General features: G+C 40.6%; 1 protein-coding gene across 1 annotated transcript; it reads right to left on the bottom strand.

Moving 5' to 3' along the window:
• Positions 1-6,287: 6,287 nt before the first annotated feature.
• On the bottom strand, positions 6,288-17,582 carry med1 (mediator complex subunit 1). Its single transcript, XM_061027549.1, has 16 exons — positions 17,425-17,582; positions 15,609-15,715; positions 14,614-14,692; positions 14,270-14,324; positions 13,885-14,017; positions 13,633-13,661; positions 13,441-13,512; positions 13,091-13,165; positions 12,578-12,741; positions 12,340-12,451; positions 12,006-12,130; positions 11,774-11,901; positions 11,337-11,538; positions 11,158-11,253; positions 10,889-10,994; positions 6,288-10,807 (listed from the first exon to the last, which is right to left on the bottom strand). Exons 1-16 carry the CDS (start codon positions 17,543-17,545, stop codon positions 6,967-6,969), a joined length of 5,445 nt encoding a protein of 1,814 aa, XP_060883532.1. The 5' UTR covers positions 17,546-17,582; the 3' UTR covers positions 6,288-6,966.
• Between the last annotated feature and the right edge of the window lie 1,018 nt (positions 17,583-18,600).

Below are 18,600 nucleotides of genomic sequence, written 5' to 3'. Positions count from 1 at the left end.
TCCAACGAGACAAAAAAGTCAGTGGAGAGTTTTAAAGTAATAAAACTGGAAATGAAGGATTTCCGCATGGCTAATGGTTTTAGTACCAGCATGAAATGACCTGACAGAGCTACCCAAACCCGTTTTATGTGGTTAATAAAAATAAATCCCAAAACTGTGCACTAACCTGTTTTATACACAATGGAGCTGATCGCGTTTGCAAATTTTCTTTAGATAAAGCAAACTTATTTGCTGAGGAAGCAAAAAAAAAAAAAAAAGGAAGGCAGAGGAACTTTAATGATTAGAACTGATCAGAACATCTAAGATCACCTTGGAACTGTTGTGCACAATCAATGTTTAATTATGTTTTTCATCACGTCATTTAAGAAATAATTGTGAAATAATACAATGGTATCTTGATCAGCCAATTCACACATCATATATCATCAATGTGGTTTACAGTTGGGGAGATGTGTTGATCTTCTTTGTGCTGAGGTCATGCTGGCGTCATGCAAAGTAAGGAAAAAACGAGATGCTAAAACAAAACATTATTACTGCAGCTATGCATCCAAGTGTTTGTTCATGTCACGTTTGGTGTTCCATTTGTGATTGTAAAGTGATTTGAACATCAGAGTGTTGAAACAAAAGGGAAACTACAGAAATGGTCAAAAACAAGCAACCATAAAAAACAGAGGTGTACCCTCACTCCTTGAGTGTTGCTGATGGTTTCTCCAGGGTTATAGCCACTTACTTAACCTTTTCCTTATCATAACTCTTAAGATTGGTACAATTCAGAATAACTTGTCTAAACACAGCATTTGAATAGATCTGCAAAGCCAACTAAAAACTCCTTCCACAAAGCATTTAAAGCTCTGAAGGGAGATTGGATATACTTGCATCTTTCTCTCTAGTTCAGTAAGAATGAACAGGAATGACTCAGCTGATAAACTGACAAAAGCAATTCAATTTAACGTCAACAAATTCATTTTGATTAACCTTGGTTCACTTCCAGAAACTTGTAATGAAAAAGTTGGGCTAAATTAAATGTCAGTGTCAGTCCTTTCAGCTGTGGTTGTTTCTTGTCAGAAAAGAACATGTCTCAGTAACAAAGAAACATAATAGCAGAGCATACTGATGATCTACATGACCATGCACACAAAAAGACACAATCCTGGCACAGTGACACAATTGCATTTCTCTGGCTGATGAGGAAAACTGAATTTGCTCTGACAGCAACCCTTCGAGGAAAGATCAAATGCAACACTCCCTGCTGCCTTTCTCCTGAGAGCATAGCTGGGGTTTGTCTGAGAATCTCTTGCGATGATAATAATATCCTTAGTTCAGGGTGTAGCACACAGGCTGAAAATACATCTAAACCCTCTCCTCCTCCCTCCCTCTTTTGCCTTTTTTTCTTCTTTTCTCCCCTCCTCTACTTCATTTGCTTTCCAAGCTAACTATGTGCAGCAATAAAGCTTAACTAACTGGCAAAAAAACACGCCTCCTCTTGCTTGCTTATCAACAGGATAAGCTGGGAGGTTATTTCTATGCCATAAAGCTCCTCAGCAGTCCTGAACTGCAGCTCTTCCTTATGCAGTGCAGGGGAGATGGCAATTTGCAAATCCCATCCTGCTGTCTGCTTCTTTTATGTCTCACGTGCTGAAATCAATCTGTACACCACATATACTCAATGATTGTAGAAGTTGTGAGACTCAATCTAATGAAACAGACGGGCATGGTTTTCATCCTGTTATCGCCAACTTGTACCTTTTGAACTCAGATGGACAGTGAGTTCAAACAGACTCTGTGGTGAAAAATTGGTGATTCCAAAAAAAAGAGAAAAGAAAGCTAAAAGAAGGGCACATGAGAAAGTAAAAGAGGGAACTGGCAGTAAAATGAGGTGGATCAGACCATCAGAGGCACAAGCTCACAGGCTGATATTCACAGCATACCGATATTCAGTACAGTCTGGTGGGATATTTGTATTTGCTTGGAGTAGACAGAAAGCTAGAAAAGCAATACAAGATTGAGTCCATTTACCATTTACTATATTTCAGAGCGCTTCAGGCGCTCCTTTGTGCCCACAGCCATAAGACTGTACAACAGTAGCCTATGACAACAATAACAGTATGTCCTGGACACTAAACTTCACCCCCATAGAACACTACCCCCATGGCCTGCTTCATTATTATCATTGTATTATTATTATTATCATTATTATTATTATTATTATTATTACTTAGCATCCATATATATATATATATACATATATACTGTACATTCTATATATTTTATTATATTATTACACTAGTCTGTATTATATAACACTTCATTATATTACACTATATTGTTCATATTGCACTATATTATATTATATTATACTACATTATATTATATAACTACACTCTGCATCTTGCTGCTATTTATCATACAGAGTCACTTTAATCACTTGTCACTTTATGTGACTCTGTAAATACTGTCTCAATTCTCAATTCCCCCCTGCTAACTTCATCATTCATTTTGTACTTGTATATACCCCTTGTTTTTTTATTTTTATTTTTATTTTTATTTTTATTTTTATTTTTATTTTTATTTTATTTTATTTTATTTCATTTTATTTTTATTTATTCTGTTTAATGTGTATTTTGTATTTCCGAGCTTTCTTGTCTGTGCTGCTGTAACGCCCGAATTTCCCCTCTGGGGATCAATAAAGTATTATCCTATCCTATCCTATCCTATTTCCCTTATACAATATTAAAGCAGATCTATAAATACATTTTTCGGTTTTAATGGTCTGTGTGATTAGTAGGTACCAGCTTGATCAATCTAGATACTGAACTTTTACTTTAATGTTAACAAACTTCGTTCAGAACACCTTAGGCGGAGGGATGTGCATAGTGAAAAGTCCAAGTGCTGTTTAAGTCTATATTTAGCACTCTTGGTATGCCACGTGTTCAATCAGATTGCTATGCTGGAAGGAAATTTGACCTTTTGAATAACATGGGACTAAGGAGAATCAGCTGCACATAAACAGCATTTAGGTAAGCTTTTTTCAAGAAAGAGGCACGTGAGACATTGTAAAAAAGAAAATAAATGACTTAGCTATTTTAATGATAACCCTTGGCATGTTGTGGCTGAAGTGACTTTTGAACGACAAGACAATAAGAGAAGCGGTGATGCTAGCAGCCCTGAAGCTGTTATACTTTGAGTGAAATGCTAACATCGTCATGCTAACATGCTAACATTAATACAGTGACAATATTAATGTAAAGAACTTTAAGTTGACCGGCTGGTGGTGCTAGAGAGAAGTCCATAACCTAAGAACGCTCACTATATTTAAAGTTAAATGAAGTCCATTGAACAGTCGTTGGGATATTTTATATTCTAGACCAAAGTTTCAAACTGACTACTAGAACCGTGCAGCTAGAACGCTAAGTATGTTAAAGCTAATAAAAACAGCGGAAAAAACATTGACATACTATGTAGATTGTTTGAGGCAGAGTGGGGCAGACAATTATAATGTCAGTATTTAATGTAACTGAGTGTAAATGACAGGACTTAATATAAGGAAGGTATTCAAACGCAACATTTATATTAGCAGAGCAGGTCTGAAACTGCTTAGTAACTTCTCAAACATGCAGTTGACCTCAGTATTGTGTTTGGAAACAATAACAGAGTATGCACACGATGGAAGGATGAGGAAAGAGGAATAATGGGGATATTTACCAGGCAGCATAAGAGTGAGTTTGAAGCCAGGCATAGTATTTGAGTGGCAGGGTCGACAATAGAGAAATAAGCCGTGCCGAGGAAAAGCTGGATCAGCACTTCGAAAAGGTTGACAGGGAAAAGGAGGGGAGATGCTTGGCTGAGAGGACATGGCAGTTTCAGAGTTTCTTTTATTTCCCTGGAATTTGACAAATTGGTTGGAAAGCATTGCGAAAATTAACTGACTGAATGAACTCACTGTGGTGAAGATGTTGGTGCTATCTGAGTGTATACTTGTGGGGAGAAAGAAGCCTATAACCCTAAAAATCAAAACATTTTAAAAACTAAAGGTTCCTTAATGGCTAAAGGCTAGATATACAGTATTCAAATCAAACCATACTATATATATTGCAAACTATGTTTACTAGAGTGTACAGTGAAAGACATTGCATCACTGTTTTGGAGCACTTCTGTCTTGTGTATTTTCCCTCCTGAGGCCCTTTAAGCTCAAATCATTCCACTCCTGTAGCTGAAGGAGGAGGGCAAATTAAAACGCGTGTGAATTATTGATTATGTCTGAAATTTGGATCTTGGTGCAGGTTGCTGTGTTTTAGCTTGTTTCTTGGACTGTTTTAGGACTGGGCTGTCCCCAAGCAGAAAAAAAAAAAGACACTGATGATGTGGTAGGTGTCGACTCACACCTGATCCCCCAATGTTCAAAATATTTTAGAGCCAGTAAGTTGAGCTTATTTAAAACGCAAACAAACATAAATTGTTTGATAAGTGTGGTATTAAATGCAAGTTCCATAAGCAGTTTAAAGGTCATTATTATTATGCAAAATATACTTTACAATTTTTTTCTAACAGTAATGTGTCATTAGTCTGTCTGCAAATCCCCCAATTATGAGATAAGGTGAGGTAAACACTAATCAGGGTTTTTAATGCTGAGACATTTAAGGGGCAGGCTATTATAGAGCTCAATAGCAGGAACACATTTGGTGTATTTACAAGGACAGAGTAAACAAAAATGGTAAGTGATGACATGCAAGAAACTTTAAGCACCAGTGTTGTGTCACATTTAGCTGAATATGATACTTTTCAGCATAAATTAAATTGATACATACACACAACAATGGGGTAGATGACCTTGCTAAGTGGCTCTTCAGCGGCTAGTCTATGGGACCCTGCTTGCAATGCGATTCCAAAAAACTATTAAACAGCAGCCCTAAGGAAGCTTCTGCCTATTAAAGTTTACATAGCTGACGACATACCAAAGCAGTTTGAGCTGACTGTCATGTTATTTCAGAGCAGCTCGCTCCATGATGAAAAATTGTTTTAATATACAGAGACTCTATTCATTAATGTGAGCTTGGCAGTTTAGTAGAGCTTCTGGGGGGGGAAAAACCCAGACCAGTCAGCAGAGATGGAGAAAAGGGAGGTGATAGGTCGGAAGATCAGCTGACTGGGGACCTTGGGGTCTTGGATGGTGTCACGTGCAACAAAAAAGGTGACAAAGGTTATTTATTTTGTTTTGTCTTAACAGGAATAACTTCTATTGATTTACAATTTGCCGCTTGCTGGCATTTTTTTTTCTCTACACTAAGGGGGTCTATGTACCGAAAACAAAAAGTCGTCACCCTCTCAGGAAGCAGAAAATATCTACATGTGCTCCATCGAATTCTGTGTATTTTGTAATACTTATCCACCACATTTGCTTACTTAAGGGATTAGATAAGACTGAAAAGTGTATCTGCAAAATGTTACCAAAATACAAGAGGAATGGAAAAAAATACTCTCTAAATTTCATACATTTAAATTACAAATGCAACTGTATTTAAAACAAATTGCATGCCAATAATACAACCACAATATCCCCATTAGGGTTGTCTAAAAAAGATCATACTTTTAAATGATCTTCTAGACTTCCACTTAACATAAACAAATTTGATGCTTTTTAATCAAATTGAATCCAGCCACCAGGGTGATACTTCTTTTAGTTGTTAGACAACATGCATCCTTTAATAGTTGTGATTGTGCTTTAAGTTTGAAGTCACCTTTTATAAACATGTTGTATTTCAGTCCTGTGTTATGCATTTGATATTTTTTATCCTTTTGTTTTATTTTATTGATGCCAACTGTCCTTGTGACCTTTGTTTGAGATGTTTCTTTCAAGTGTCTTTGGCTTTTTCAACTCGCCTGGTTGCGTCCTGATTTTACAATTTTACTTCTGAAATACCTGTGAAAGGTTTGACATTTCATTTAACTTCTAACCATCATGCCTGGAAGTGAGCAGCTCAGTGTAAAATATAACAAACCGAAGTTGCCGTCAGTAATTGAGCAGCTTAAACCACTGCTGCCACCTAGTGTAGGTTTCCAGAGTAGCTGTTAACTCTTCCTCAAAAGATAAATGAACTGCACTGTTATCTGTTTTTGACATATTAACTGACTCATTCAGACTCAGTTTGGAAGTGAAATGATTAGAAGTCATATTAAACGTGTCTTGTTTACAGGTTATTACTTTTACTCTAGATTATCATGGGGAAAACAATCTAAATGAGCCTCTGCTACTGTTGCTTCATAAACAAGCAAAAACAGAAATGCAACAATGAGATTTTTCAAGAAGTGAAATGTTTATTCCAAGCTTCCAAAACAGTTAAAAAATTACCAGCTCTCCCTTTACCTCCATTTTCATCATTCCCATCATCAGCATTGCAGTCTATGGTGCCTACATTATTTTACAAGTCAAAGCGACAGTTAAAAATGTATCAAAATCTAAAAAGAAAATACCCCTTCATTAAGAAAAAACAAGGCAACCTTACATTGTACCCTTCCTGCTTTACCATACTCCATTATTATAACAGATGATATACATATTTTTGACAACATAAAGTTATGGTATTTTCACATCAGCAGCAGCTTATGTCTGAAAGGTAAAAGTAAAATGAAATTCACTGATAATAAAGTCTAACGTGATGGGAGGGACAATACATTTATTTTTTTCCTTAACATGTACTTCAATGAGAGTTGAAGATGCTTGAAATTTGGGGTTATATACATGATAGTGTAGCAACCACCGTCAAATGAAACTGGCATCCCAATCATGTGTATCATTAAACAATAATGTACCCAGTCAGTAAAATGTACTTGAAATACATAAAAACAATGACCAAAATGCCAACTTTTTCTTATCTAGTTAAATAAATACACTTTTCTTTTGGATGTTAAAAGGCATGTTAAAATAGTTGGGGTAAAAAAAAGAGTAAATAAAGTTTTTTTTAAATGAAATTAAAGGTTGCCAGTTAGTGCAGAGTCCATGAGGTCATCATCTTCATTTCTCATGTACATTGGACTAGGCCTGGATGGACGCTCTGAGCCCAGCATGGACAAAGATGAATCTGAAGCAGATATGGGCGACCGAGACCAACTGTCTGCTTTTATCTGATGTGAGGACTGCCCTATGGACATAGAGGACTTCTTCTTCTCTTTCTCCCTGTCCCGTTCCCGGTCTCTGTCCCTCTCCCGCTCCCTTTCTTTTGCCTTCTTCTTCTCCTTCTTGTGCTTCTTGTGCTTCTCGCCAGAGCTGAGTGGAATGGAGCTCATGTAGTCCTGGGGGGGAAGTGGGCGAATGGCCTGGTCATCATCTGAACTTGGGCTGTTCTGGTGGGACTTCTCGGCCACAGAGCTGCTGCCGGACTCACTCTCGCTGTCGTGGTTAAGTGGGGTGTATCCTGGAGAGCGGCTGTGGCTCGGGGAGGAGCGGTCATGTTTGGGAGTTGAGCCGCTAAAGAGGGGGGATGCTTTGAGGCTAGAAATCTGGGGTCGCATAGAGTCCCCAGATCCTTCCCCTCCTTTCTGAAGGGTCACTTTGGCCTTTATGCTTGGTGAGCCACCATCGGGTTTGCTAATGATAATTTTGGCCAGACCAGTCGCACTCACCCCTCCTGTTTTAGAGTCCATCATCTTTTTATCCCCGCTGTTGCCCCCTGACACAGAAACTTTCGCCTTTGTCTCTTTATCAGACTTCTCCCGCTTATACTCCCCACTTTGAGAAGATGACGCATGCTTGGACTGGCCCATGTTTGATGGTCCACTGCTCGGAACATTTCCAGGTCCAACACCACCAGGAGCAGATCCTGAACCAGATCCACCTACTGGTGGCCCTCCCTCACACCCATCCTCCCCGACTCCTCCCCCGCCAACACTCTTCAGTTTGTCTATAACTGCTGTGAGAGAGGGTTTCTTGTTGCGGCTGGGAGACTTCCCTTTAGCATTGGGGTTATTCGCATTGTTCTGACTTCCACCACCTCCGCCCCCACTCCCTCCACCACTGCCTCCACTTCCTCCTCCTGGCCCTCCTCCCCCTCCACCTCCACCCCCGTACTGAGACTGGGAGCCTCCTGAGAAGTTCATGGAACCAGAGGACGAGGAGGAGCTGGAGGATGATGAGGAAGATGTGGAACCAGAGGAGGAGCTCCCACCCATTGGCTTCTGGGAGCTCATACCTCCACCAGATGAAGACTTTGACCCTCCAGAGCTGCCACCTCCAGAGCCCATTGGGGATTTAGCCTTTGAGGAAGGAGGGGTTCCTGGGACCTGTGACTGCTGCATTTTCATAGGGGAGGACAATTTATCTCCAGAGCTACCAGAACGGGAGTGCGAAGGGGATATGTTGGGCTTTATGTTTGGATTCATTAGAGACCCAGGAGGCTTGCCACCCTGTGGCTTCATTTTATTACTTCCAATTCCACCTCCACTAACTCCAGGCCCCGACAGTCCATGTTTTGTGATAGGGGATGATCCTGGTTTCCCAACCCCCATTCCCTGGGACGAGCCTTTAGACTGAGAAGGTCCACCTCCTATTCCTGCACTCCCTGGCTTGGAGCTGCCACCTTGTGTTGTTGAACCTTCCTTGGACTTAATCTTCCCAGAGGAAGATGAGTGAGAGTGATGGCTTTTGCTGCTACTGGTCCCCCCTGCTCCTCCTGTGCTGCTTGAGGCTGAGCTGCTTGATGTGTACCCACTATGGGATGATGTTTTCCCCCCAGTTATGGTCCCCTTTGCAATCTGAATAGTGATTTTTGGAATGGGAGGTGTGGCACCACCAGGAGGTGTTTGTGACCGTCCTGAACTACCCGGAGACTTGGAGCCACCTCCACTAATGCTTCCACCAGAGCCTGAGCCACCACTAGGGGGTGTATATGGTCTCCCCCCTGAGCTATGAGAGGGAGATTTCCCATCAGGGTCCAGCTTTTTGCGTTTAGGAGGCTTTTCTTTGGACTTTCCCTCACTGGATGGAGTTCTGCTACGTTTGACCTGTTTGCCCTCTGTGGAACTACTTCCCACCCCCATCCCAGAACTGCTCCCTCCGCTTCCACCATTCTCATCCTTTGGCCGCATGAGTCCCTGTTGCTGTTTAATCTTGGGTTCTGTGCTTTTAAAGTCAGCAAGACCCATAATGAGTGGGCTCTGAGAACCTCCACCATGTGCATCTCCTAAATCAGGAGCTTGCCCAAGAAGTGGTTTACCACCACCACTGTTTCCCCCAAAGACTATCCCCATATCAAAAGGGTCCTTCAGTGAGGGCTCTGGGGTGCTCTGTCCATGTGGAGTTGGGTTCTGAGGTGTTCCTGACGGGGTATTCTGCTGGCTACTTCCCCCAAAACTCTTGACCAGGTCCATGTCTCCATCTGCACTTGGGGAGCTGTCGTCAAAGTAGTTCTGGGAGAAGCCCTGGCCTGAGGTCAGAAGGTCAGGGTTGAAATCGGCAGCATCAGGAAAGAAGTTAGTCGAAGAAGAATCACTGGTAGGAGTGGCAGCAGTTGCGGCTGCCTCAGCAATCAGGTCAGCAGGATCTGGGAAAGGATTCTCATTGCTGTTGGTATTAAAAATGTCTGCAGAGTCGAACACTGCACTGCCCTGCCCTGAGCTGGAAGAGTCACGGATTGGAGTACCTAGTGGGCCTCCATCATCCCCTCCACTGCCCATGGGGTGCTGCCCATGGCTGCCTTTCCCAGTTTGCTCTGGCAAATCTGACAATATTTCTGTGATATCAGGTCCGATGCTGTCAGAGCTAGAGAGACGGACCATACGGGGTGGTACGGTATTCTGTGAATGCTGTTGCTGGGACTGGACATGAGACTGTGAATAAGGCATGCCGGGGCCAGAGGGTGGTGTTCCACATTGGCTAGGCGCTGGAGTGATACTATGGGGAGTATCTAGTCCATCACCGGCCAGGTTAACATCAAAGATAGAATTCTGAGATGCGTCCACATCCATAGAGAGGAGCTCACGATGGAAGTCGTCCTCATGTGTAACTTGATGGTGCTGGTGGTGTAGTGGCATTGAAGATGCCTGTTTACCCAAACCAGCACCTCCACCAGCACCTGCAGCAGTACCTGGCAACACGCCACCTTTTTCAGTCCCCCTTGGACGCTTTTTCTTTCCTTTTGTTGTACCTGCAGGGCAGGTACCTCCAGCACTCATACTTTCTGTCCTTGGGGAGCCAGATGAAGAATTCTGCCTCTCCAACGGACTTGAACTATACAGTGCTGCAAAATCTTGTGTGGGGTTATCTTTCAACAAGTTCATTAGCATGGGATGATTTTTGGTATTGCTGGCAGGGGAGGATGTTGGGGGTGGCGTCTGGTGGGGTGGTGGTGCATTCTGGGAGCTGGGACTGGAACCCACACTTCCAGTTATCTGTAACAGACTTGTCAGAATTGGATTCTGGGTCACTTTGTTGTAGTCATCTGTGTTGCCTTGACCAGCCTGTTGTTGCTGCAACTGTTGCTGGCTAACTACTCCTCCTTGGGTTGGACACTCTCCTCCTTGGCTTTGCCTTTCAGTTCTGGATATTCCAAATATGGAAGCAATTGGACCTGCAAAATTGGGTCCCCCAGGGGGTCCTCCTCCAGTGGGTGTGTTGCCCCCAGTAAGCCCAGGCAGTCCCATAGGGTTGGCTCCTTCGCCTGTAGCCATGTTGTAGGTTGGACTACCAGAGGGTGGCAGATTATTCTTCACCATAATTTCCACTGTTTGAGCAATTAGTGAGAGGGCCGGAGTGTCTGCCTGGATGGTCTCTGCTTTCCTTCGAATGGCCCGCATGGTCACTGGGATGGACATGCATCTAGGAGGTTTAGGAAACATTTACTTAGTAAAAATACTGTGCACATCAAGTAATGAATTCAGGAAGAATAAACAATCTCACCTCTGGACCACTTTGGTTATGAATTCATCAGTGCAGATCAGAGCATCTGAAAGTCCTTTATATAGTTTGCAGGATACCTGTCTTGAGTCAATCACCTCCATTACCACTACGGGAAGGAGGCCAGATTGGACAGAAAACTCATTAGCAAAAGAAAGATATTGCAACTGATACCACAGTTAATATATCAATTAATCACAATTGCTCGAGAATATTTTTTGTTACTACCTACATATGGTGATTTAGTAAGATATTATAAATGTAGTGCTTACCACAGACTAATGACTCATTAACTGGATGCTGGAAAGAGACGCTGAAACTTGAGTCTGTCAAAGGACATACTTCAAACTGCAGAAGACCTGCACTGTCTAAAACAGAAAATATATTACACTAAAAATATGCATGGTAAACAGAGTATCTGTGTTTAAACAGTTAATAAGAACCCAGATACCTTCTTTGATGGAAGTTCGTTTCACACAGCTGCCAATCAAGTTGTTATAAGCTGCTTGGTGCCTAATGATATCCAACAGGGTCGGCACTTGTGCTGGGTGACGGAAGGGGATCTTGGACACCAGTGTTCCTTGAAGTGAATGACCGTCTTGGACCGGGGCATCACCATTCAGAAAGTAGCAGTGCTGCTGATCAGGCAACACCTGTGGAAATAAAGACAGATAGAATTAATGATTTTTGTAGTTGCTCACAACAAGCCAAAAGTAGCGCAGGTTTTTTTTTTTTTAAAGTAGGTGACCAAATATGTACAACATTGCTGTAACCACAGGACAATAATTAACCCTTTGGCACAAGTCGAATCTACTAACAAATTGAATACAAGTACTGAATGAAAGTCAACTTTGATGTTTTGAGTTGAGGTATTTCGTGTCTTCTCACAGAATAGAAATGCATATTTTGTGGTAGCAGTGGTGTGGAGCTGCCCTCCTCCAGAAGCTGTCGCTGGCTCTGAACAATTAACTGGTAGAGAGGTGAGAGGCTGGGGGAGCTTTCAAACACTGGGATGGCTGTGAAAAAGAAGAAAGAAATCGAAGTATAAATCATCACTTAACACAAGAATCCTCCTCCAAGTACTTGACATCAGCATATAGTGTTTATGAGATTAACTCACATGTAGCATTGCCCATCCTCTGAATAAAGGACAGTGAGAAAGGCATGGGCCGGTTCATCTTTAGGAAAAAACAAGCTGGCAGGTCCACACAGTTGGAGTTGGTAACAGTAGAAAAGGAAGGTGTCCTGAAATACAGACAAGAAAAAAAATCAGCTGCCTCAACTCTCAGACTAGGCAATCATCCGACAGTTGTTTATATCAAAAGAGACTGCCAAGAAAGCATATTTTGATAAATCTCAATTATCTTTTGCATGCTTGTAATGTAAACATGATAAAAGAAAACCCCCACAGGATTTGACAAGGTACCTGAAAAAGCAAGTTACAAATATCTTACCCCTTGTTGTCCAATGGGTGGGATCCAGTGATGAGTGGAGCGATGGGGAGCTTATACACCGCAGAGGTTCCCTCAATTGTCACCGAAACACTCACACCCAAAGATCGTGGAACTACAGATATTATCAAAGTGTCCACACAGAGAGACAAGAGTAAGAAGTCAGACCTCTATAGTCAAATACTTTGACAAATGATCAATTCGCTTTGAATGAATTCACACACTTTCTCTATGCACTTACTATTGTTATCTGTTAAGTTGAGCTGTGTGTCCATTCCCTCCTCAAAAATGTCATAGGGGGAAACGTAACACTGAAGAGTTACAAGATGGCCACCACTCCTTGCTGTTAACAAGCCCACACTGCCATGAAGGATTGTCTCCACTGAGTTAGCACTGGTTGCTAGCCTAAAAATCACAAATTCAAGAATAATTGAGTCAAAAAGATACATTCTCAAATTAGACTTTAAATTAATAATTAATACTACAGTTGAAGCACACATTCTGCTTTATTATTTTAAAACCAGATATTGTGGGGATGTTTCCCATACACCTAATAAAAACTGCAAGTCAGACAATGACATGACCCCCAAGTTGCTTTCACTGTTCTTTTCACATTATGGCCTTATGACAAGCCACAAACAAATTGATTCTTAAAGCTCTTACAATCCAACCCCACAAGCTCAAAGCATGAAAAGAAAGGCCTCCCACTTTTTGCCAAGCCCTTACAGCACAAAAACCGTGCACAGGAGCTTACCTAAACATGTGCATCATCTTGGTCAGGTCAAGCTCCAAAGACTGCAGCGCAATGTACATCTTGGTTTTTAGCTTACTGGAACACATAAAATCAATGACATTATATGAAAATACTTTCCAAATAAACAAAACAAGGACACACATCTGGGGCACCAGTGTTTAATAAAATGTATAATCTGGAAAAGACAGGTGCTCTACATGAAATATACTTTGATGATGCCTCAGAGAACTTTATACCAAGAACAAATAGGGAAATTGGCTTCAACATGCAACATCCATCTATAATTTGTGTGGAAAAAGTCATGTTATCTGACTTGAAGCCAGCCTTCCTTTTGGCTTATTCGTACTTACTTGTCTCCAGGGAGCTTGTAAAGTTCTACCAGTCCTTTGAGATGCTTGGAAAACTCTTCAAAGTTCTTCTCCCTGATGTGAAGCATGAGAGAGGTGGATTAGACAGCTTTCAGGATAAAACTGTATTTCTCATAAGTATCTACATTATGGACACTATGGGAGCCTTCAGTGGAATATTTGGTGTTTACTCACCTTAGATGCTGAATCAGCTCAGGACAACTCTGTAGCCAACAACACAGGAAAACAAACAAACATTACAATACACTAATGGGGCATTATCTCCTTCAAAGACCAAGAATAGAATCACATAAAGGAATGAAAGGTAAATAGCTTCACTCAATTCAAAGGATAAATTGTGGTACACAAGCATAGAAATCCCAATACACAATGATCAACCTGACTCTTCTTTGGCTGAAGTTATTCAAGCAATAAGAACAAACTTACCGTGGGGTTTTCTCCTTGATGAGCCACCTTTACGTCCACTAGCTGCCCAATGGTGTCCAGCTGCACCTCCACATAAAACATGTCTGATGTGATGTAACACTCTGTCCCTGAGGTACTGAGGTGTGAGCCCAGCCTACTCAGACAATTACAGAAAGAAAATGAGGGTGAAGAGGATATAACTTTTATATTAATGAGTTACTGCTAGTCTACAATGAACAAGGAAGACAAGATCCCCATTTTATTCTAAACAGAAAAAAAGTAATCTTATCAACAATCCTGCAACCTTATATCCTCCACGAGTCTCTACTTCCTGTCTTAAAGGGATACCTCCTAAATCAAAGTTGGTTTACATCAAGAAAACATGGACAAAAGGAGGGCAACGCACATGTTTTGCCGGGCGATGGATTCTAGACGATCTGTCATAGAGGGCAAGGATGAGACTGAAAAAAGGCAAGACAGAGAACCCATGTTAAAATCATATTAAAATACTGTTATAAAAATGTTTCCCAATGCTTCTACTGTGCACTTAAACCGACAAGGTTGACGTTATAGGACATCACATTATTATTTTGCCCCGTTCGGAATGTCAGTAACACTTGCACTTTTCATTAACATAAACTAGAATATTCAACAGTTAATTTCAGTCCACATGATGGAAAGGAAACACTGTAATGAAAAATGCTGCCCTTCTGTCCCTTGTGTTCCTGTCCTTCGTGTTAACTGTCTCACCTTTCAGCGCTCTCTGCAGGGTCTCCAAACAGGTGAGCAATAGCTGGTGACCTGCTGCGTTCATAACACCACGTTTCTCCTGAGACACAGCGTGAAGAAAAACAACAATAAGAAAATCATGGAAACAGATAAAAGTGCTTCGTCCACACGAACTGACTTTCCAGGTTTGTTTTTAAACTTGCTTAGCCAGCACAATAGTTTAGACATTTAAAGGTCACTACTCTACCCTCTGGGATGTTATTAAAGTAAAACTGTGGAACTAAGTCATTAATTACAAGAAATGTATTAAAATCTAATTATTAAATGTTCTCTATTGTTGTTCTCTATCTATTGTTTGGATTGTCAAATACTAAAGGCTGGCACTCATTATGAGTATTGAATGTTTCTATGTGTTTTTCAAGGTTGCTTGTTTAAAATGTTATCACTCAACTAAACAGGTACAAAACTAACTCATTATCTTCACTGCAGAGTAAGGGCCATCATAAATAGATCCTATGCCTTTTGCATTGTGCAGAGTTTAATCTGACCAAACTTTGACATGTGGGACAAGCACTCTGTAATTTGAGTTTAGAAGAATGCTCAGCAAATATCATTATTGATAGTAGTAGTATTATACCTCACACATTGTTCAGGTGAGAATGTGTGGAATTTGTTGAGGAAATTACTAAGACTTGAATAACTACAGATATTCCAATTCTTTAATCAATGATTGTTTCAACTGTTGCTTAGCTTTTACTTGTAATGAAGGAATAGAAAAAGAAAGCATCTTTTTGGTAACTTGTTCTTGCAAACCTATGACCACATTATTCCCACCCTATCTGCCCTTGCAGAAATTCGACTTGTCAGTTCATTTCTAAACAGAGTACGCAGTAAAACATAGTCACCAGTCCCACTTCTGCTCATGCTGAACCTAAAGGCAACCTTTTATATTGAAGGTTTAAATAGAAACTTAAATAATTTTGACTCTTACGCAGTTAAAGATATGTTTCTCTTACCATGGCCTGACGCACAACCTTGGAGGTCTCCTGCCATGGCCGTGAAGCATTGTGTTTTGCATGAAGCCTCTCCAGCAAAGTAGCCATGCGACTCTGCTTCTCGGCCTCTATAAAACAATGAGTTCAGCATAAAAACAAGCATGAAGTTAGGTCCCTAATTGTTAAGGATGTTCACAGCCTGACAACTGATTCCATGTCCTCACTGTACTTTTCAGAACTTGGATGGATGATCAGCATGGCTCAGAGCTTTTGTACAGAATAGCGTCATAAAAACTATGAATTGGACTGTCATATGTTTCAAACATCTTCAAAATATCTGAAAATCCATAAAAGGCTTAAACCACAACACCGCAATATAACAACATGCATTCTTCAACCACAGGACCCCCCCCCCCCCCCACACACACACACACTATTTTGTTTTATTTCACCAGGAAAACACTTGTTGGCATTAAAAATCTATTTTTCAAGAGTTACCTAGCAAAGACAGGTGGCAGCACAATTAACAGAGTTTCTGACAAACAAAGAGCAGTCTAACATAAAATTATAATAATGAGACATAACAATAACAATAAAAGACAAAAAAATAACAAATTAAAACAGCAAATATTTGTGAACATAAACCATAAACATGAATATACATCAGGCGGAACATCTACAGCCAGATTCGTCTACCTCCAAGTCATTTAACATCCTCTTAAAATCATCCAATGAGACCAGCTCGTTAAGTTTCAGGTCTTTTTGTAATTTGTTTCCAAGTAAAGGGAGTGGCAAACTTAGACGCCCCTTTCAACCAGTTCACCAGACAGAAAGAAAAAGGTCCTGGGAAGGAAGATTACAAATTGGCATGTGGCCAAAACAAATTACAAGGTAAACAGGAATGCACTCTCATAACTCTTTTGATTAAAGATATTTATTTTCCTTGTTTGTTTTACTTGTCAGCTGCAGACGAGTAGATGTTTCATTGGGTCAACTTCAAACTACATCCTCTGAATGGATCAATGAGTGGAATCAACATCTCTAAACTAAATTACAACATACATTACACTATGAAAGGACTCGTTTATAGCTGTATTTGTGTATTGAATTTTACAAGTTTAACCCACAAGGTTATTCCAGAAATAAACACAGTCCCTTTTTGTAAATATTTGCCTTGAAAAATGTTCTGCTCTCAGGTGCAGATGTGTGTATCTCACGGTTACAATAAAGGGAAATCAAGAGCCAGAAATATCTTATTGTATTCTAAATGTTCTGCATTAATGTCAGCGTCATTCACAATATATCACAACAGATTTCTGTCTTAATTTACTAAAACTAATGCACCGGTTTTCATACAGATTGATTTAATTTCACCGTTTTTTAAGTGAATTAGTGGTGGGCATCAATATAACTGATACGAAACATTGTTAAGTTAATCAATCGAGTCATGTGACTTCCTGGAAAAAAAATATAAAATCAGCCTCACCTGCGTTTTTTCTCCGTTTGGTGAAACAAACACGTCAAAGAAGCACGAACACAATGTTTTGTTATCATTATCTGTCATAATCATTTACCTCAGTCCCACAGCTTTTGCCTCCTATTTTGGTAAGTGGCCCGACTTTCACTTCTATGCGACACGATGCAAAGTTGTATAATGTCGAAAATGAGCTTTAAGTAGATTTGTGTAGCCCCTGAAATTAGTTTTCACTGTTTCTTAAAAGTTAGCGAAATGCTAGCGGTTAGCCGTTGTTAGCTTCAGTCGTCTTGTCCAGGAAGCCTCTCCATTATACCTTTTTAAAATAATATGAGCAAATAAATTAAATACCGGGATTCCTACCTGTAATCTCCTCGGGTTTTAGTCTATCTCCATGTGACTGAGTCCCTCCTTGTTGAACAGAGAGACTAAGTTCTCTCGCAGGGCTACCGCTCTGCATAGAAACACCAGGCCCCGCCGCCATTGTAACCCGGTTTGCTGTTTCGGTTTCCCCGCTTCGACTTTCTCCGCTTCCCCCATCTGGGCTTCCGTACTCATTGTTCCACACGCCACCAAACCGGTGTAAGAAAATGCTTTTATTTTGGAAATTTGTTTGTATTTCTGACGTGTAGTGAGTAATCTATTCTGTAGTTATTATAACGTTTTGAAACTGAAAGCCATTTAGCAGGACAGTGTTTTTAAAAGAAACAAGTGAAGACAGGTTTGATTTGGCACTTAGTGATATTCGTAAAAAAATAAAAATAAAAATACAGGTTTTTTATTAGCATGACATAATCAAAATCCAGTGTATTAATTGCGTTAAGCCAATTGAAAACCATTCATTCTCCAGCTTGAAATAAGAGACAATGTCTGATCGAGACTCCAGGTGGCGTACAATCGCCGCGAGTAAATGATTCATGATTTGCCAAGAGCAGCTTACAGCCAAAATCCAAAGGAAGGTTGAAATATTCAAGTTAATCGACTTCAGAAACAGAATTATCTCCGGTCTTGACATGATGATTGTTCCTACTTTTCTATTTGTACTTTCCAAACCCTGGTTTATAATTAGTTTTACAAAACAATAGACAAACGAATCAGTATATAAAGACATTATAAGCAGCAAAAGCAGCCATGCGCCTGCACAGCCAAACACACACACACCTGAGCCTTTTGTACAGCTGAGCCTGTGGCAATGAGGGCTCTCTGGGGAGGATTTTCCCACCAACCATTATGACCTGCCTGAGAAAAGGGGGCAGGAGTGTGTGTGCATGAATACATGTGCATTTGTGCAAATCTGCAGAGATAGCTATATTTCAGACCCTGGTATATAAAATCACATAGAACTACACAACAAATAGGTATAGACAGCAGTGAAGATGGCGAGGCACCAGATTGGCATCATCTTAGACAGTAGACAGACCCACAGATAGACATGAGAAAAGAGGGGAGGTGCTGCTATGTAATTGATGTGCCCACCAGGAGCTTTAGCTGGCTGCCTGGCATTGAAGAGGAGATGGGCACTGCTGCCAAGACAGCAGT

This window comes from Labrus mixtus, chromosome 21 (assembly GCF_963584025.1).
Source record: "Labrus mixtus chromosome 21, fLabMix1.1, whole genome shotgun sequence".
NCBI lineage: Eukaryota > Metazoa > Chordata > Actinopteri > Labriformes > Labridae > Labrus > Labrus mixtus.
The sequence above is the reverse complement of the archived record's forward strand: the minus strand, read 5'-3'. Positions and strand labels throughout refer to the sequence as shown.

Coding starts and splice junctions, on each gene's coding strand:
- med1 (XM_061027549.1), bottom strand. CDS start 17,545: ATGGCGGCGGGGCCTGGTGTTTCTATGCAGAGCGGTAGCCCTGCGAGA. Junction 13,166..13,440: donor TACAAGCTCCCTGGAGACAA/GTAAGTACGAAT, acceptor TATGTGTTCCAG/TAAGCTAAAAACCAAGATGT. Junction 10,995..11,157: donor TAATGAGTCATTAGTCTGTG/GTAAGCACTACA, acceptor TCCTTCCCGTAG/TGGTAATGGAGGTGATTGAC.